Source organism: Dendrobates tinctorius, unplaced genomic scaffold, assembly GCF_039654945.1.
Source record: "Dendrobates tinctorius isolate UK_male_01 unplaced genomic scaffold, ASM3965494v1 ptg000258l, whole genome shotgun sequence".
Classification (NCBI taxonomy): domain Eukaryota; kingdom Metazoa; phylum Chordata; class Amphibia; order Anura; family Dendrobatidae; genus Dendrobates; species Dendrobates tinctorius.
Window position 1 is genome coordinate 3,625,728 of NW_027361925.1, and position 21,367 is coordinate 3,647,094.

Below are 21,367 nucleotides of genomic sequence, written 5' to 3' on the forward strand. Positions count from 1 at the left end.
TGATCCACTCCCGCCTGGACTACTGCAACACTCTATTAACTGGCCTCCCCGTTACTCGACTTTCCCCTCTACATGCCATACTTAATGCAGTAGCCAGGGTCATCCATCTGGCTAATCGGTACTTGGACGCGTCCGCTCTTCGCCAATCGTTACACTGGCTGCCCATTCATTAAAGGATCCAATTCAAAGTACTTGTTCTCACCCATAAAGCTCTCCACAGTGCGGCACCCCCTACATCTCCTCCCTCATTTCTGTCTATCGGCCTAACCGACCGCTGCACTCTGCAAACGACTTTCGATTAACCTCTGCACTAATCCACACCTCCCACTCCCGTCTCCAAGACTTCTCCTGCGCTGCACCAATCCTCTGGAATGCTCTACCCCAAGAAATTAGGACTATCCACAATTTGCACAGATTTAGGCGCTCCCTCAAAACGCATCTGTTCAGAGCGGCCTATCAAGTTCACTAATCAAAGTCATTTTATGTATAAGTGTGCAGCCCATTCACTATCTCCATCTATTCCTCACTTCCTCAAGATAGCTGTACCATCATTGTAAATACACACCTGTACTTTGTATCTCCCCCACCTCTTTGTAGATTGTAAGCTCTCAAAAGCAAGGTCGTCTTATTTTGCTTTAATTATTGTATTGTTAACGTTGTTACTTATGACTTGTGTTTCAAAACTGTTAAACTGTAAAGCGTTGCGGAATATATTGGCGCTATATAAAGATTATTATTATATTCTTAGGATTCCAAGAGAGAGGTGCAAAAAGTGAAGTTATGAGATGAGATCTGCCGGCACAGACAAGAAATACAAGGCCAATAGATACCGAGAAGGTGACGTTCCTGGAGATACAGCTGGGCGACTGGAGTGCAAGATGACACTAAAAGTAACTATCTGGATGTGGCGTAAGGAGGAAGCCCTCTGTTATGAATGAGTCACCGTAGGAGGCAAAAACAGAAATACTAGCCAAGTCCAGAAAACCAGAGAAGTTGGCAGCTATCGGATTGCAGACCCCTGAACCGATCAACAACAACTAGCAGTAGCCGTGGGGGGTTCCTACGGTGCCCTAGACCCCCTCGATCACAGCCGGAGAACTACATAGCCTAAAGACAGAAAGGGAAATCTAAACTGCCCCAGAGCAGACCCCAAAGCAATAGGCAGCCCCCCAACATATAATGATGGTGAAGCAAGATGAAAAAACACACAGATAGAAAGATAGGTTGAGCAAATGATGGGGCCCAAGCTAACTAAATAGGACAGGATAGGAAAGCTGCTGTCTGCAATCCGCCAAAAACCCTATCAAAACAAGGGCCAACAGGCTGATAGGGAAAAAGGCCCTGAAGACGCTAGGCTTCAAAAAAAAAAAAAAAAAAAAACTATATCAGCACTCAGGTATTTTCTGAAGACAGAGCAAAAAGGAATTCAACTCACCCCAGCAGGGAATGGCAGAAATTCAGAAAAACAAAGCAAAACACAAATGCAAAAAGCAGTGCAGAAAACTTAGCTTTTGAGGAGCAGGAATCAGACTGGTCTCCTAGAATCCCTCAGAGAGATCACCAGCAAGGCAGAAGGGAGTCGGCTGCCTTATATCCAGTCAGCAATTCCCGTCACCCAGTCATCATCATCATACCCAGGTGCTTGGTAATCAGCCTCACTACCTTCCTTCACCAGAAGAGGGAGTTCATCAGACCTCAATGGTGAAGGGGAAAATGAACTCACAACAGCCCTCACTGGATACCACTAGGCCCTGAGGAGGCGGGTGGGCAAAAACACCAGAGTGGCTGCTGAAGACCTTCAGCGAGATCTGGTGGCAGCAGCACTAGTGCTTTAGTGTAAAGTGAGGGGCATACAAAATGCTGACGGTCACATTGCCACTGTGCAGAGGTGGGAAACTAAAAGGAGACCTGAACTTTCCTGATCATGACTCAGCTGAGCAGCTCACTCAAGAGCAATAAACCTTCAGCACAAGAGGACAAATTCTGAATCTCCTCCCGCAGTAGGTAACAGAGAAGACAAAAAAAAAAAAAAAAAAAAAAAAAAAAGAAAGGGTGCAAAATTTTGAATCAAATCCAGAAATTATATTTAGCCCAAAACACATGCATTTGGATGCAAAAAAAAAAAAAAAAAAAAAAAAAAAAAAAAAACCACCTCCAAAAGTATCCACATTCTTATACTACTTGGTGCCCGTTTACGCGCGGCAGCTACTAAAATTCCCCCCCCCCCCCCCCCCCAAAGACAGATGTATTTTCACATTTTGGGCATTTTTTATTATTTTATATAGCACAATCTGCATTAAAATAATAAAAAAATAGAAATCTTGCAACTTTCACACCGGTCACGGGGGGCTTTAAACAAACATTTATTTATTTTAGTTACTTGTATAGTGCCATTAATTCCACAGCATTTTATAGACTTTACTTAATTTTGTTTAAGGAAATAATGCATTTACATAGCCACAATGGTTGGGAATTCCATGGTTTGTATTGAAGTGTGTATTGAGCGTGTGCAAATGTGATTGTGAAGAGAGGGAGTAGGTGAGCTGTGACATCACATATTGAGATGGGTGATGTGTTGTCTGCCCTGTATAGAGGTATTAGCAATCACTGTAATCCTACCTCTGACAATAAGGAACCTTTTTGAAAACATTAGAAGAGTCTAAAAAAAGCCCCAGTGGCCAGTATGAAAATAGCAGGATTGTTACTGTAAATTCATTGATTTTTTTCCACATAGTATGACAACACTGCATTTAATCTCAATTATCAAGACTTCTATCAAACGTTTATTTTTGAATGGCTGATGTTTGCCTCTCACATCAGCTCTCCTACAGCTTATTATTTGCTATCTCTGCAAGACAGGTTCATTGAACAATCAGTGTTTGATAATACGTTGATTGACCATTGTGTGGGACCCTTTGACTTGTTGACTTGCCAAACAGAGGAGTAAAAACTATGTAAAATTGAGTAAATACTCTAACAATGTGAGTTAATCTCATCACACCTTCCCCATGACCTCTGGATGATGGCTTAAAGGACAACAGTTGTGAACTATAGAAAAGGGATATGCCTCTGTAACAAGAGATCCAGAGTTCCAAAGAACCAGAGACTCTTTAAAACCACAGCCACAAACACTTACAGGACAGCTGCCAGAACATCATGGCTCCATCACAGGGGGCACAGATTTGACAGCTTATGGAACACGGCCTTGGCTGAAAGAATACAGATCTGCTCTATTGACCATCACTAAACCCATGGATATGTTTGGGGTAGTCAAGATTTGATCCACTGATCACCTGAGCTCCATGGATACGTTTGGAAAAGCCAGGATTGGGACCCACCAGACACCTGGCTCCATGAAGATGTTCTGAGAAGAAAGGTTGTGACCCTCTAGTCACTTGGCCTTGTACCTCAATGGACTGGCTGCTTTCTAAGATAGTCGTTACCATCTCTCTGTGCCCACCACAGGTGGGGGTAGTCGGCCCTAGAAGTCGCAGCTGCCAAAATCCCGGCGAGTCAGCGGAAGGGCGAGACTCCGTAATTTTGCACCATCTTGGGTATTTTGGTGAGACTGTTTTATGTGTTTGTCTGTTAGTAGTTCAAATAAGTATTGCCACACTGTTTTACCCTCACCCTGTGTTTACTGAGTAGTATTATGCCCATGGTAAATAGAGAGTGGGCGTTCAGTGGGATGATCTCTGGTCCATGTGGTCTCGAGCCAACGAAGTAGAGCACCCACTAATCTACGTGTCTGCACGCAGTGGTCTGAAAAGAAAATCATCAGTGCTCAACTGAGCGCTCCTCCTAATAGGGCGCGCTCAACATGGCACAGGCAATCAATGAACAGTTCTTTCTCCTCGTGGGCGGGCTGGCTGCCTTTCGCTTCGCCTCGTGGACGGGCTGGCTGCCTTTCGCTTCGCCTCGTGGACGGGCTGGCTGCCTTTCGCTTCGCCTCGTGGACGGGCTGGCTGCCTTTCGCTTCGCCTCGTGGACGGGCTGGCTGCCTTTCGCTTCGCCTCGTGGACGTGCTGGCTGCCTTTCGCTTCGCCTCGTGGGCTGGCTGCCTTCTACTTATCCTCATGAGCAGGCGGGTGGGTGGGCTGGCTGCCTTCCACTTCTCCTTGTGGGCTGACTGTCTGCCTTCCGCTTCTCCTCATATGCAAGTATCTCCCCCCACAGCTCAGTCTAGAGCTGCTCGCTGTATTCACTGCTGAACTGACACAATGCTCCCCGACATCCTAATTTTAGCATCAGCCTCACTACCTCTACCTGTCTTATAGATAAAAATGATAGAGCTGATGAGATTAGAATGGAAATTTGATCCACTGATCACTTGATTTTAGAAGGATCCCAGCTGAGACCCTGTACTGCAGAGCTGCATGCAAACATCCTTCACTGTATCGCACTTGTGAGCGATGTATGTGTCTAATATGAGCGGCGTATGCGGTGTCTAATATGTGAGCGGTGTGTGCTGTATGTGTAATATGTGAGCATGGTGTGCTGTATGTCTAATATGTGAGCGGTATGCTGTATGTGCCCATCATGCGAGCAGGGAATGTGTCTAATAAATGAGCGGTGTGTGCTTTATTTATAATATGTGTGCGGTGTCTAATATATGAGTGTGGTGTTGCGTATGTGTCTAATATGTGAGCAGTTTGTTCCGTATGTGTCTAATATTTGAGCGAGGTGTACGCTGTTAATATGTGAGCAGGGTGTTCCGTATGTGTCTAATATGTGAGAGTGGTACACAACACTACATCTACTACATGACACCCCCTGACACATCTATTACACGACCCCACATCTACTACATGACACACACTGACACCACATCTACTTCACAACACCACAATAACACCTCATTACTACACGACACACACTGACACCACACCTACTACACGACACACACTGACATCACATATACTGTATTACACGACACATACTGACACCTCATCTAGTACACGACACACACTGATACCATATCTACTACACTGGTCTACTAACCTGTTAATAATTTTATTCATTTTTATCTATATTATTTTATTGCGCCTTTTTGCCCATTTTATACATTTGAGGCTGTGTGCCCACAGTAGCGTTTAAGTGTTTTTGAAGCGTTTTTAGGGGTCAAACGGCTTCAAAAATGCTTAAAATAAGTTTCCCATTCATTTTAATGCTTTTTGGCCTTTTTGTGCCAATGAATGCGTTTTTACCGCTTAGGAAACGCTTAGCAGCTAAAAACGCAGCATGTACATTAATTTTAGTCCACGTTTTTAGCTATTTCCTATGGCCCAGAAGACGAGTGGAAAAAAAACGCATCAAAAACGCGCTTTTTTTAGCAAAAACGTGCAGAAAACGAGCAAAAACGCGTGGAAAAAAACGTGCGTTTTCTGGGAAGGAATCCGGTTTTGTGTCAGGTTTAAAACACTAAAGTGGGCACATAGCCTAAAACTTGTTTAACTCATGCTGTTTTATCTCACGTTTTATATAGGTTGTTTTTAGCTCTCTTTTTTTTATAATATATGATGTCATCTTGTCGTAACATGTACGTGTGACTATCATAACATGTGACTGTTGACTGTTGTGATTGGCTGCTTCCTATTTAAATACCCCATCCTCTATGTCATTAATAAAACTTCCACCTGATGAAGACGGATCCTCCGTTGAAACGCGTTGTGGTTTAACCCCATCTCGTCTGAGTCTCTTTCCTGCGCTCCTAAGACCGTTTTCCATTTTCTCATATCTATTACACGACACACTGACACCATATCTACTACACGACACACTGACACCTCATGTACTACACGACACAAACTGACACCTTATCTACTACACACACACACTGACATCACATCTATTACACAACACACTGACACATCTACTACTACTACTACTACACACTGACACCACATCTACTACACGACACACTTCTACTACACACTGACATCTATTACACGGCACAAACTAACACCTCATTCTACTATACGACACACTGACATCACATCTACTACACGACACACACTGATATCACATCTACTACTACACACACAGACATCACATCTATTACACAACACACAGACATCACATCTATTACACAACACACACAGACACATCTACTACACAACACACACAGACACATCTACTACTACTACACACTGACATCACATCTATTACATGACACACTGACACATCTACTACACGACACACAACTACTACTACTACACTGACATCACATCTATTACACGACACACACACTGACACCACATCTACTACACGGCACACACTGACACCACATCTACTACACAACACCATATCTACTAGAGAACTCATGCCCAAAAATCACCTGTTGAACAGCAGAGGTGCCCTATCGACTATTATAAGAGCCATCTGGGTTGTGCCATGTGTCACACATTTTCACATACAGACAGCACTCTTCAAAAAATTCATGCTGGTGTGGAGGAAATGCTGCAAATTGAAAAGATTCCAAAAATAGAAGTGTTAATAGTTTATTTTTATCAATTAAATTACAAAGTGCATGAACGGGAGAAAAATTTAAATTACATCAATACTTGGTGTGCCCGCCCTTTGCCTCTATATGAGCACCATTTCTTCTCAGTAGTCGCACACAGATTTTGAAATTACTAAAATGGGAAATTTTTCCAGACATCTTGGAGACCTGACCGCAGATGATCTGTGTATGAGTCTTGTGCGGATCCTTCTGTCTCTTCATGTGACACCAGACAGACGGGATGATGTGAGATCAGGGCTCTGTGGGGGCTGGATCATCACCTCCAGGATTCCTCGGTCTTAATGGCATTGGCTGGATGTTGGGAGTTGTTGAAAAATAAATTTGGAGCCAATCAGACGCCTCCTGGTGGTATAACATGATGGAGAAGCATCTTCCTGTATTTCTTAGCACTGAGGACACCATTAATCTTGATCAACTTCCCAACTACATTTGTAGAAATGCAGTCCCAAACTTTCCAAGATCTCCACTATGCTCAACTTGTGTCAGCAGACCCTCGTGCTGCTCTCCAGCCAATAAACTACCCTTTGATACAGCCAAATATTTCATCTCACACTCTAGGGCACCTGCTGCCATTTGTCTGTGCCTCAGTTCATCTTTTGAAGTAAACTTGAGCCACATGGGCTTGTTTCCATGTCCAAGATATGGCTTCTTTGGCCGCGATTCTTCAATGAAGACCATTTGTGAAACAATTTCTTTGAACAGTAGATGGGTGTAGCAGAATCTGACTGTTTGCGGCAGCTTTGGGCTGGTGGCACTGCTGGATATCTTTACATTTCAGAGAGAAGTGAGCATGAAGTGTCCTTCAACTTCCTTGGCTCAGCACTATGTCCTCAATGTTGTCGATTTCTTGGAGCACCTGTCTATGAAAAGCACATCGCGCAGCCCCAGTCAACGTTGGAATCTTTGCCTGGTAGAGACCTTGTGTGTTGAGGCTGTGCTCAGTCTTGCCATGGGGCATAACCCGTGACGTGAAACGATCTATAACATCACCTTTGTAGCAGATTTTCTGGCCGTTTTAGGTTAAACACAACTGTTTGTTTCAGTGAATGTTTGAACCTACATATGAAAATTATTATTGTCACCTGCTTGGGATGACTGGTTACTCATGAATCTCAATATACAGAGTTCGTGTAAAGAGAAGAAATGTCGTTTTGAAGGCAAAGGATTATTATACCAAATACTGAAGGGATTTAGATTTTACTTTTGATCAATTGCTTTGCATTTTGTTGATTGATAAAAATAAACTATTAACGCTTCTCTTTTTGAAAGAACTTTTATTGTGCAGCTTTGCACAGTGTAAAGGTACTGTCACACTAAGAGATATCGCTAGCAGTATCGCTATAACTTGTGACGTTATAGCGATATTGCTAGCGATAACGCTATGTCTGACACTTACCTACAACCCGCTTCCCCGCTGGTTATCGCTGATCGCGCGAGAACAGGCTGGACTGTTTCTCGTCATCAGCTTCCTGCTGTGACGAGCGACGCGTGGAGCCGGGCGGGAGGACGCAGGATCGCCAGGTGTGACAGGTAAGTAGCGACCCCCGTCACCAGCGATGTCGCTAGTGAGATCTGCCTGTGTGGCAGCTCACTAGCGACCACTTAGCGATGCACCAGCGATCCTGACTGCGTCATATCGATGGTCGGGATCGCTGGTACATCGCTAAGTGTGACAGTACCTTAATACACACACACCCCTAGTCTTTCTGTAACTGTAACATGATAATGAGTGACAGAGCCAATTTGGTACTTAATGACCAAGTCAATTTTCACTATTCTGACCACTGTCACTTTATGAAGTTATAGCTCTAGAACGCTTCATTTCCCACTGATTCTAAGAATGTTTTCTTGTGACATACTGTACTTCATGTTAGTGGTAAAATTTATTCAATATAACTTGTTTTTATTTATGGAAAAAAAAAGATGGAAGTTTGGCAAAAATTTTGCAATTTTCACATTTTAAATTTTTGTACCCTTAAATCAGAGAGTGGTGTCACCCAAAATAGTTAATAAATAACATTTCACACATGTCAACTTTACATCAGCACAGTTTTGGAAACATGATTTTTTTTGTTAGGACGTTATAAGGGTTAAAAGTTGACCAGTGATTTCTCATTTTCCAGCAAAATTTACAATACCATTATCTTTAGGGACCACCTCACATTTGAAGTGAGTTTGGGGGTCAATATAACAGAAAATTCCCAAAAGTGACACCATTCTAAAAACTATCTCTAACCCACCCTTAACTTTAGCCCACCCCTATTTTTAGCCCAACCCTAAAGGAAAAATGGAAATAAATACTTTTTCTAATTTTATTATTTTTACCTAAGTAAGGGGGTAATGAAGGGGGGTTTGGATTTAATATTTTTTTATTTTGATCACTATGATAGGGTCTATCACAGTGTTGAAAATTAACCAATAGGAAAAATCTCCTATTGCTGCAGGATGGCAGATCTCGGCAGGCACACTGCACATGCACCCGCCATTTTCTTCCCGGAAGAAGACGACTGCCGCAAGGCGACAACATGGGGGGGATGCAGGAGGATCCAGGGACACCTGAGGTACCGGGGGTGGCTTGGGGGAACCCATTTCTCTCTCCCCTGATGTGGAGGAGAAATTAAATGGGAAATCAGACACTTTTTTTTGTGGTCGCCGTTATTCCGTTATTAATGGCGATCGCAACACTGAGGTCGGTAAAAACAACCCGAATCATGTTCTCTGGGGTCTCAGCTACCCCCGGTAGCAGAGACTCCGGAGAAATTCCGACACTAAGGGGCGCTATACACTTATTTCTCAGCGCCATTAAAAAGCGGTGCTGAGGCATAAGTACCTTTAACTGCTGCTGTTAAAAAGCGTATTGGCGGTCGTTAATGGGTTAAGCTTATTAAGTGACTACACGGCTACTGAGGCTGTGACAAGTAACAAGCCTGGAGTGTGCGCGAGTCCTATAACACACGGCAATAATGACCATAAACACAGTCATTAATCTTCCAAGGGAAATGATGGCATATGTAGTTATTCCTCCCTATTGTAATATCAGTCAGTATGTTTGATGGAGATTGGTCCTTTAACACAGGGGACATGGAAACCGCTGTTTTCAAGACCCCATCAATTGGTAATAGAAAGATCTGTGAAGACAAAACATCCCAACATAACTTCCATTTGTCTGTTCCCGCACACTGAACCTTTCCTTACATACTAAAAATAAATAAAGCAGGACATTATAAATGGACGTGTGAGCAGAGCCCAATAACTAAGTACCATATGAATGCAATGTAAAAAAAAAAAAAAAAAAAATGGAACCGCACAATACCATTTGGCGGGTGCCCGGGCCTCCTTAGCTATGTATCCAGGACTTGCCCAAATCCAGACAAAAATAAAAGGGGAGGCAGCACTTCGTAATTAAAGGTGAAAAAGTGGATTTTATTCAGAAAGGCTCAGTGTGAGCCGAAACGTCTCCATGCTGTGTGGGTCTGAATAAAACCCACTTTTTTCACCTTTAATTATGGCGTGCTGCCTTCCCTTTAATTTTTGTAAGTACCATATATGAGAGATGAGTAAATAACTAAACACCATAGGAGTCATGAGTAAATAACTAAGCACCATAGAGTAACAAATAAATAACTAAGCACCATGAGTGATGTGTAAATAACTAAAGCACCAAATCAGTCATAGTAAATAACTACCGTATATACTCGAATATAAGCCGAGATTTTCAGCCCAAAAAAATTGGGCTGAAAGTCCCCCTCTCGTCTTATATTCGAGTCATATACAAAGGGGGTCAGAGGGGGGGGGGGGGCGGTGGTGTCAGGTCATACTTACCCGTCCTGACACTGTATCTTGAGCCCCCAGCTTCTCCGCGCTCTCTCTTCCTGCCTTCAGCGGTCACGTGGTGCCGCTCATTAAAACTCATGAATATGCGCATATTCATGAGTTTTAATGACCGGTACCACATGACCGTTGAAGGCAGGAAGAGAGAGCGCGGAGAAGCTGGGGGCTCAAGACACAGCGTCAGGACGGGTAAGTATAGCGATACTCACCTGTCCTGCGTCCATGGCTGCTTGCTGCTGTCTGTCATCGGTCAGTGACTTCAGACAGCAGAGGGCGCAGTGACGTGGTTAGTGCGCGCCGCGCCCCCTGCAGTCTGAACGTCACTGACTGATGACGTGGCAGATAGCGGTGAGCAGCCATGGACGCAGGACACGCGAGTATCTCAGGTGCCAGCAGTGACACCGGCACCTGACACCCAGCGACGGAGAGGTGAGTATGTCATTTTTTTTATTTTTACATGCAGCAGCAGCAGCATGGGGTCAGCATATGGGGGAATAATCTATGGAGCTTCTTCTGGGGTCAGCATATGGGGGAACAATCTATGGAGCTTCTTATGGGGGCAGCATATGGGGGAACAATCTATGGAGCTTCTTATGGGGGCAGTATATGGGAGAACAATCTATGGAGCTTCTTATGGGGGCAGCATATGGGGGAATAATCTATGGAGCTTCTGCTAGGGACACCATATGGGGGAATAATCTATGGAGCATTTCCCACCCTAGGCTTATACTCAAGTCGATAAGTTCTCCCAGTTTTTTGTGGCAAAATTAGGGGGGTCGGCTTATACTCGAGTATATACGGTAAGCACCATATTAGTCATCAGCAAATAACCAAGCGCCATTCGAGTAATAAGTAAATAATTAAGCACTATATGAGTCATGAGTAAATAACTAAGCACTATATGAGTCATGAGTAAAATAACTAAGCATTATATGAGTCATGAGTAAATAATTAAGCACTATATGAGTCATGAGTAAAATAACTAAAGCATTATATGAGTCATGAGTAAATAACTAAGCACTATATGAGTCATGAGTAAAATAACTAAGCATTATACGAGTCATGAGTAAATAACTAGTTGAATAGATAAGCGTGTGCACAGCTTTAGTTGGTGCCAGAGTAGGTTCCCACACCATTAACATATTAAGAGACTCGGCACTCAACTTAAGTGATCAGATAATTTAATGTTGTCCACACTAGTAGTAAGCAAAACGTTTCAGTCTTACATCAGACCTTCATCAGTTACAGAATAAAGTAAGGTTATTAGGTCATGTGGACCAATAATCTTGGTTGAAGATCACGGAGTCTGCACATGCCACTGAGGCACAGCACACTTAACCCTTTATTTGCACAGGTCTGACAACCCTTGCCCTACTTTTTCATGACACAGAATGTTTAATGATCTATTGATCTTCAACCAAGATTATTGGTCCACATGACCTAATAACCTTACTTTATTCTGTAACTGATGAAGGTCTGATGTAAGACCGAAACGTTTTGCTTACTATTAGTGTGGACAACATTAAATTATCTGATTACTTAAGTGCAGTGCCGAGTCTCTTAATATATGAGTAAATAACTAAACACCATGAGTCATGAGTAAATAACTAAGCACCATAAAAAATAATAATCTTTATTTTTATATAGTGCTAACATATTCCGCAGCGCTTTACAGTTTGCACACATTATCATCACTGTCCCCAATGGGGCTTACAATCCCAAATTCCCTATCAGTATGTCTTTGGAATGTGGGCACACCATATAAGTAAATAACTTGGCACCATATGAGTAACGAGTAAATGACTAAGCACCACATGAGTGATGAGTAAATGACTAAGCACCATGTGACTAATGTGTATTGTAAAAGTGCACACCAAAGTCTGTGCACTATGAAGAGTGGCAAATTTCTCAAGATCTTATGCACTACCTTTCACTCAAATTCTTTGTGCAACAGAACCTAGCTGTAAGCAATGGAGAAAACTGGTAATAGGGCTGTAATCGGCATCTACGTCAATACCTGAGGAGTGAAAGCAAAAATGTTCTGACGTATGGAGTAGAGTTTGGAAGTTCCCAGGACGCCCATATTCCTGTAGGGTCTTCCGCTCAGTTTCATCTTTTTGTTGCGTCCTGTATTAAAATCCAAAAACAAAATCCACAATTTACATAAAAGTGCATTAAACCAAATATGAAAACTAATTGGAGCACTAGAATCGTTAGAAACAATATTGTGAGCAGAGCAGCAAATAAGACAACGGAAATTATTGTGTTAAATCTCAGGAAACCTTTCACCAAATAGAAGTACATAGGAAAAAGTAAAACATACATGGAACTGGTCAAATTGGAAAATGTCATTTACCTGCAGTTATAGGGTTAATCTGCTGTGACTACTCAGAGAACATGGATGTCCTTCCTCCTAGGATCCGCTGGCTTTCAGCCACAGGGAGCAGAGCTGCTCCAGGCATCACTCAGCGCACACAGTGAGCAGCAGCAGTAAGCCCTGCCCCAGCACTTTGACAGCTTGTGGTGCAGCACATCTATGCAGAACGAGCTGGCAGGGCACCAGGACGTCCTTACAGACACTTTACACAGCATAGCCAGAGGTAACCACTTTGTGCATGCCCTCATGACTGAAAACTGGCGGCTTCTGGGACCAAATACACGTTTTTCTCGACAGGTGCATACTCCATAAAGCGGCCGGCAGCAGTGTAAAGGCTGATACCCACTTGCGAGAGACTCACACGATTCTCGTGCGAGTCTCTCTCATGAAAACCTGGCACTGCCGCCGGCACTGGGACCGGAGTGGGTGGCTACATGTATTTCTATGCAGTTGCACGCTCCGGTCCCAGTGTCGGCGGCAGTGCCAGGTTTTCATGAGAGAGACTCGCACGAGAATCGTGCGAGTCTCTCGCAAGTGAGTATGAGCCCTAACACTAATTACCTTCAGATTAACCCTACATCACTTTAATAGACGCACTGACAATACATGCATAATATGCAGACTATCAATCTGGTGATATTGATGTATGCAATAAATCTAATAAACATGGACTAAAAGCTGACAGCAGTGAGGTACCACTAGTAGTGGCAGACTAGCCACTATGGGGCCCATGATTTGGAAGGCCCAACACCGAACGGTATGGCCAACCGTCCATTCACCTCAATTTTAACAATCTGCAACCGCAGTTAAAAACAATCATGGAGCGACTCCCGGGGTCCGTCATTTAACCTGTGCGTTAGTCTTACTGAAACAAGTATGAGTTAATCACTAGGTCACACCTGCAGTGCGGAGCCACAGTCCATATATAGCAAAGTAAGGGAGTCATTTTTATTTACTAGTCACTATGTGTAGGGGGCTATCATACTGTGTAAGGAAAGGGGGTTTTGAGTGTGTGTGTGTGTGTGTGTGTGTGTATATGTATGTATGTATGTAGTGTCCCTGTAGGGGTCATGATACTGTGTGTGGGGCACTGTGGCGACCTCATAAGGGGTTGGTGGCTCTGTGGCAGCATTCTACTATACTGCGCGTGCCGTAGGGTAATTACACTGTGAACGAGGGGGGTGCCGAGAGAGGATTGGCTGTGGGGGTTCATACTGTGCGCGGGGAACTGTGGGGACCTCATACAGCAGTTAGTGGCTCTGTGGCAGCATTATACTGTACTGGGGGCACTGTGGGGTTATTACACTGTGAGTGAGGGGGTGCAGTGTGAGAATTCGCTGTTGGGTGTCATACTGTGCGTGGGCACTGTGGGGACCTCATACGGAGTCAATGGCTCTGTGGCAGCATTATACTGTACTGGAGGCACCGTGGGATTATTACACTGTACATGAGGGGGTGCTGTGGGACGATTCGCTATGGGGTTTCATATTGTTTGCGGGGCACTGCGGGGACCTCATAAGGGGTTAGTGGCTCTGTGGCAGCTTTATACTGTACTAGGGGCACTGTGGGGTTATTACAATGTATATGTGGGGGTGCTGTGGGAGAATTCACTATGGGGTTTCATACTGTGAGTCGAGCATCATACTCTACGGGGGCCATGGAAGGAGTATTGTAGTGGGCGAGAACACTGAAGGGTTTCAATATGGGCAAAATGTCAAAGTGCTGCAGGTATACCCTTCTGTAACTGTGCCTATGTGCCAAGACCCCCTGCTTGCCTTTTTTTTTTTTTTTTACGGTTGATGGAGGACCAATTAGGACTTTTGTCCCCGGGATGTCTATATACACCCCTGCCTGACCAATATACTTACCGAGCCGGGCATATATGTGGCTGAGGATCCTGGCCGGCTGCACTCTGATGGGGTGCACGTTAGCCACGGCCTCCACCTCTATACCATGCTTGTGAAGGATCTCTCTAATCTCCTCAGTCTCTGCTAGGATGCAAACTGTGAAGACACGAAGCTCACATTAGTTAGGATTCTGCCAGAGTAATGTTGAGAAAAGCACGTTACACGCTGACGTCAAACAGTTGCTGCGTTCCGTTTTCTAAATGTTAACATTTCAAAAACCAATAATTTTAGTAAAAGCATTTATTAGTCCTAAAGTTAACGAGAACGTGTTGGTACAAGTGTTTAATCAAATGTGTTACTTGGTTCATGGTACTCATATTGTGTTCTTTATTTCCTCCCTTCTATAGTGCCATTAATCCACAGCGCTTTACAGACTTCATCATTGTTGTCCCCATCAGGGATCACAATCTACACTCACCAACAGTCTTTGGAGTGTGAGAGGAAACTGGAGAACCCGAAGGAAACCCACAAAAACATGTGGAGAACATGCAAACTCTGTGCAGATGTCTTCCGTAGTGCGATTTGGACCCAGCGCTGTAAAGCAATAGTGCTAACCACTGCGCGACCATAGAGTGCTAACTATTGAGCCATCATTTACTATTCATTTAAATGTCACAACCATACACAGATACTTGTCACATGACTTTGCTCAGCCCATTTGAGGGTATTTGCACTGTTCGTCATTTTCACACAGTGCACAGCCATGTCAAAACAATAGTACTCTGCGCACACAGTACACAGCCGTATCAAAACAGTACTGTGCGCACACAGTGCATAGCCATGACAAAAAAAACAGTACTGTGCGCACACAGTGCATAGCCATGACAAAAAAAAACCAGTACTGTGTGCACACAGCCATGTCAAAACAACAGTACTGTGCGCATAGTGCTCAGCCCTGTGATACCGTAGGAGAGATCTCAGTTTGAATTAGTTTGTAGCATACCTGTTTGGTCATACAAGGCTTTATCCACACTCAAACAATTCTTTTTCTTTCTTTCTTTCTTTCTTTCTTTCGTGACTAACGCCATACAGCACGTCATATTTCACCTTGTCATTTACTGCCACTGAAATTCAGCTGTTTGCAGAGGTGGTGCAGAGTAAAAATCTAATTTTTTTTTGTTGCAATACTTTGCTCCTACCACACTATCTGAGCAACATGATTGGGAAAAAGCGAGACCAAGGTGGAAGAGGAATTAGGCTTGATGTTCAAGGTGTATGTGGGGTAGGTGATAATGTTTGTGAAACCACTAGTGAACAAACATCACGTCTTATACAAAGACAGCTTCTGGTACCGGACGAGCTACCTTTCTTTGACAGTTGAACAGCGGCACACCTTGTTGAAGAGGGCCAGAAAGAGCATGTGCTCAAGTGCACAGCTTCAAGTGGCCTCTCCTCCTCCACTTCAACATCACACCCAGTACAGTCCACAGAGGTGGCACAAAAATTAGCCCTGCTTCCCAACTCTCCAACCGTACAACTGACTGTACAGAACCACAGATGGGTGAGTATAGAACTTTTCACACATTCTATGCCATCGTCATCAAAAGTGTACTCAAAAGCTTCACAGAGTCAAGAGGAGGAAATCTGCACTGATGCCCCCAATTTTTTTTCACTTGCAATCGGGGTAGGACGAAGTAGGATCCTGAACAGCATCCTGATCCTCGTCATCAGACGTTAACCTCGGGGGGGGAGTGGAGGCGATTCTGATGAGACTAAGATATCTGAGGCTCATGCGGACTGTTCTGTGCTGTCAGGGCAGGAAGAGGAGGATGACGACTCTCAAGGCGAGGAATGTGATAACACAGAGGATGATGATGAGGTTACAGAACCCACTTGGTGTCAACACTGAGGCACTCAGCTGACTAGGTCATCTGGGGAGGTGGAGGAGGAAAGCAAGGAGGTTACATTGCGCAGACACGGAGTGATGCAACCACGACAAGCACTGCATCCTCGGCCACAACTCTGGCTGTAGACAGCAGCGTTGGCAAGTCTGCAGCTCACAGGGGTGGCAAGGGTTGCCTATCCTGGGCCATTTTTGACAATGAAAAAACACAAAAATTGAGCTTGGTTTAAGTTGGTACACATGCAGCATATAAATGCATGTTCACATGGCCAAAAAGCATACAAAAACCTACAAAAGACAAGGTGAAAAAAACCCTGCTATAATTAAGTAAAAAGCAAAAGTGCATTTAAATCAGAGTTTTTAGTAATGCTGTATTTGATCAAACATAGCATAAAAGCCGTCCCACCATCGACAAGGTGACTCTGTGGTCAGGGCGGTCCTACACTGTCTAGTATTAATAATAATAACCTTATCATGTGTGAAATTTGATGTCTGTGTGAATAAGGGCAGACAAGGACCGGGTCCCAACCACTAGGACACCAGTCAGGGGAAGCCTTTAAATACAATTTCCAGCTCAGGAGAGGGAGGCCACACCCCAGCTTGCACAAAATGCAAAAATACAAAGAAAAAATACAAAAATTGAGCTTGGTTTGAGTTGGTACACATGCAGCATATAAATGCATGTTCACATGGCCAAAAAGCATGACTGGTGTCCTAGTGGTTGGGACCCGGTGGTTTTTGACAATGTAAAGGATGAGCCAACTCACGTTATCTGCCAACTTAGCAAAAAAAAAAAAAAAAATGGAGTATAGGGAAAAAGTGCAATAATTTGACTACTACATGCATGAAACTTCACATGTGCAATCAACATGCGCTACTCTGGGACTCGCACAGCAATAAAGAGCGGACCAGTGGACCTCAACAACCATCAGCTTCCCCATCTGCTGCTGCTTCCTCCTCTGTTACTGTGCCAAGTATTGTCACGTAGGTCTCTGAACGCAGAAACTCGGGTTCTTTACCCGCTCCAGTCAGGCTGAGTGAGAGCCCGTCAGCTGTAACAGAAGCAGACATGCCTACTGTTTATCGATCTCAGATAATGAGCACACCACAATTTTACCAATCCACTGTAACATCTCTGCCTGCACCTCGCTCACGGTCCAGCAGTTCGTCCAGTTCACCGTACTCAGTCCTCTCTCAGCACAGCAGCCAGAACTTGGTCCCACAGTTGTAGCTCCAGAAGTCTTGGAATCCCCAAGGCTTCCAGGACAAACCTCTATATTTCACACTTACATCATTGCTTCTGCCTCCTCCACCTCCTCTAGGGCCTTCACATGCATCCTCAACTTCTACCTTAATGTGACATGCACCTCCGTACTGCGCAGTCAGGGCTCACCACAATCAGTGTTAAAATTGATATGCCTTGTAGATCGCAGTCATACAGAGGAAGAGTTGTGGATGGTTTTCCAGGCCTAGTTTGAGCAATGGCTGTCTCCACTGAATCTGGACACAGGGAAGGTCGTGTCCGATAACAGGGCAAACCTGGTGGCGGCCCTGAGCCAAGGCAAGCTCACACATGTGACTAGCATGGCTTATGTGGTCAACGCGGTGGTACAGCGATTTCCCTGTCACTATCCTGGCCTGGGTGAGCTGCTGCAGAAAGCACCAAAGCTGTGTGCTCTCTTCCGTCGTTGATGAGGGTGGCGGAGAGATCAATGATGGGTTTTGGTGGAGAACAATGATGGAGGTGGTGGAGAGGACAATGAGAGGTGGTGGAGAGGGCAATCATGGATGTTGTGGAGAAGGCAATTATGGGGGATGGAGATGGCAATGATAGGTGTGGTGGACAGGGCAATGATTGGACTGGTTGGGAGGGCAATTATTGGGGGATGGAGATGGCAATTATTGGGGGATGGAGATGGCAATGATGGGTGTGGTGGAGAGGGCAATGATGGAGGGGGAGGAATATACTGGACTTATAATAGACTTAAGGGGAGAAGGACGTTAGATATGGATGTAAAATGAATTGAGTGGTGGAGGAGGGTGCTAAGCCCCTGATAGCGTCCTCCCTCATCTCACAATTCACTGTGATGCTATCGGGGTCTTAAAATTTATTGGGAAGGGGGAGAGGAAGCGATAAGGTGCAGATATTACCCAATATCTGGCATTTAACTTTCTGGCTATGAACAGCAGCCTAGCCACGGCCAGCTTGTGTGAGTTATTAATTCCAAATTCTTCAACGTATCCCAACACACTCCAACAGAGTTCTAGGCACTACACATTCATACCTCCCCTCAATCAGACTAATCACCACCATCCAAAAACCTGGAAACGTGGACATTCCCTCATTCATACATCTCGGACATTCAGAAGTACTTCTCACACCAACCCTATGTAGAAACTCAGGGGATCTGTAAGCTCTATGAATGGTAAATAATTGTGACAAACGACCAGGCTCACAGAGTGACAATTTCGGAATATATTCTAAAACAGACTCCCAAACGTCATCATCCAATACTCCTAGTTCTTCCTCCCATTTTTTCCGTGCACAGATAGGGTGCCGCATCAAAAAGGTGTGTAACAGGTCTTCATAGATCGTGGAAACAGTAAAATATATATCTTTCTGGACCCTTCGACCACTAACTCGCCTCTGCAGCCTGTAGGAATGCTGAAACCTTATATACAGAAACCGATCTGTATCTGGCACCTGAAATTCTTCTTGTAAGGACTCAAACGACCTCAACCCCTGATTAACCAGTAGCTGCGATAAATAGCATATTCCCCTACGCGACCAAGCTTTTGTTCATCCAGACGGGAGTATAGATAGTCATTTCAGAGATCTATCTAATCTTTTTTATCCTGGACTACGTCTTCTGCACCAGATCCAGAGTAGGGAACCTCTTACCCAACTGCCCAAAACTCCCATCCTCCAGCCCCTGCACCAGAGGGACCCTCTGAACCACATACCCAAGCATAGCCTGCACTGTACTCCCACCGACCCCTGATATCCAAACTCTAATATGTTGGCCTTGGGATGCCAGGAAATATATTCAAGGATTGGGCAAAGCAAGTCCCCCCCTCCTTGGGTCTCTGCAAGATCTCTAGTTTTATCCTGGCTGACATTCACCCCAGACCTAATCTCGAAATAGGGAATTAAGACTCTGGAATAAACCCCACGGGAGCCACATCGGCCAATTAAGAGGTACGTATAGGAGCTTCGTCATAAGTATCATTTTAGACAGGTTCGTCCTACCTACCACCGAGAGACGCAGCTTGCACCAAGTCTGGACCTTATCTTTAAATTTAGCCCGGAGCGGAAGCACATTCAATCTAGAATATTCTGTGATTGGTAAAGCAATCTGTATTCCTAGGTATTTAAACTGGTCACTCTGCAACCCCAACTTGATTGAAAAAAAAAACAAATATAGAAATTTTTGGAAATTTATTAGAAAAGAAAAACTGAAGTATCACATAGTCAAAAGTATTCAGACCCTTTGCTCAGTATTGAGTTCAAGCTCCCTTTTGAGCTAGTACAGCCTTGAGTCTTCTTGGGAATGATGCAACAAGTTTTTCACACCTTGTAAACCAGACGCCCTGTCTCTGCATCTGAAAAACACCCCCATAGCATGACGTTGTCACCACCATGTTTCACTGTTGGGATTGTATTGGGCAGGTGATGAGCAGTGCCTGGTTTTCTTCACACATACCGCTTAGAATTATCACCAAAAAGTTCTTTGACTCATCAGACCAGAGAATCTTATTTCTCAGTCTGGGAGTTCCTCATGTGTTTTTTTTGGCAAGCTTTATACGGGCTTCCCTATGTCTTGCACTGAGGAGAGGCTTCCGTCGGGCAGCGATAGTTGACTTTGTGGAACTTTATCCCATCTACCTACTGCATCTGTGGAGCTCAGCCACAGTGATCTCAGGGTTCTTATTTACCTCTCTCACCAAGGCTCTTCTCCCACAATTGCTCAGTTTGGCTGGAAGGCCAGGTCTAGGAAGATTTCTGGTGGTCCCAAACTTCTTCCATTTAAGGATTATGGAAGCCACTTTGCTCTTAGGAACCTTGAGTACTGCAGTAATTCTTTTGTATCCTTGTCCAGATCTGTGCTTTGCCACAATTCTGTCTCTGAGCTCTTTGGTCAGTTCCTTTGACCTCATGATTCTCATTTGGTCTGACATGCACTGCGAGGTCTTATATACAGCTGTGTGCCTTTCCAATCAAGGCCTATCAGTTTAATTAAACACAGCTGAACTCCAATGAAGGAGTAGAACCATCTCAAGGAGGATCACAAGGAAATGGATAGCATGTGACTTAAATATGAGTGTGAGCAAAGGGTCTGAATACTTATTGACCATGTGATATTTCGGTTTTTCTTTAATAAATTTGCAAAAATGTCTACATTTCTGTTTTTTTTCAGTCAAGATGGGGTGCAGAGTGTACATTAATGAGAAAAAAAAACAAACAACTTTTTTGAATTTTTGAAGTTACCAAATGGCAGCAATGAAACAAAGTGAGAAATTTAAAGTGGTCTGAATACTTTTCTACCGTCTGTATATAGTGTACTCATTTAATATGTATAAAACAGTCCCTTAGTGTATTGTGTACTCAATTATTATGTACAGCACAGTCCCTAAGTATATAGTGTACTCACTAATGTATAGCACAGTCCCTTAGTACATAATGTACTCACTTATGTATAGCACAATCCTTTAGCATATAGTGTACTCATTTATTATGTGTAGTACAGTCCTTTAGTATATAGTGTACTCACTTTTTATATATAGTGCTGTCACTGTTAGTTACATAGTTTCCTGTTTTATAATGAACACCGTCTCTTATTAAATCTTCTGCAGTTATATATGGTACTGTCCCTTATTATATAGTT

The 21,367-nt window shown here is 43.9% G+C and overlaps 1 protein-coding gene across 3 annotated transcripts in view; it reads right to left on the reverse strand.

The window, feature by feature from the left end:
• Positions 1-21,367, reverse strand: part of PHKA1 (phosphorylase kinase regulatory subunit alpha 1) — a 187,818-nt gene that overhangs the window by 103,297 nt on the left and 63,154 nt on the right. For all 3 annotated transcript variants that reach the window (XM_073558789.1, XM_073558788.1, XM_073558790.1), the window contains 2 exons: positions 14,600-14,734; positions 12,372-12,481 (listed from right to left, as the gene is read on the reverse strand). In XM_073558789.1, the coding sequence (XP_073414890.1) occupies positions 12,372-12,481; positions 14,600-14,734 (245 nt within the window). The remainder of the gene's footprint in view (positions 1-12,371; positions 12,482-14,599; positions 14,735-21,367) is intronic.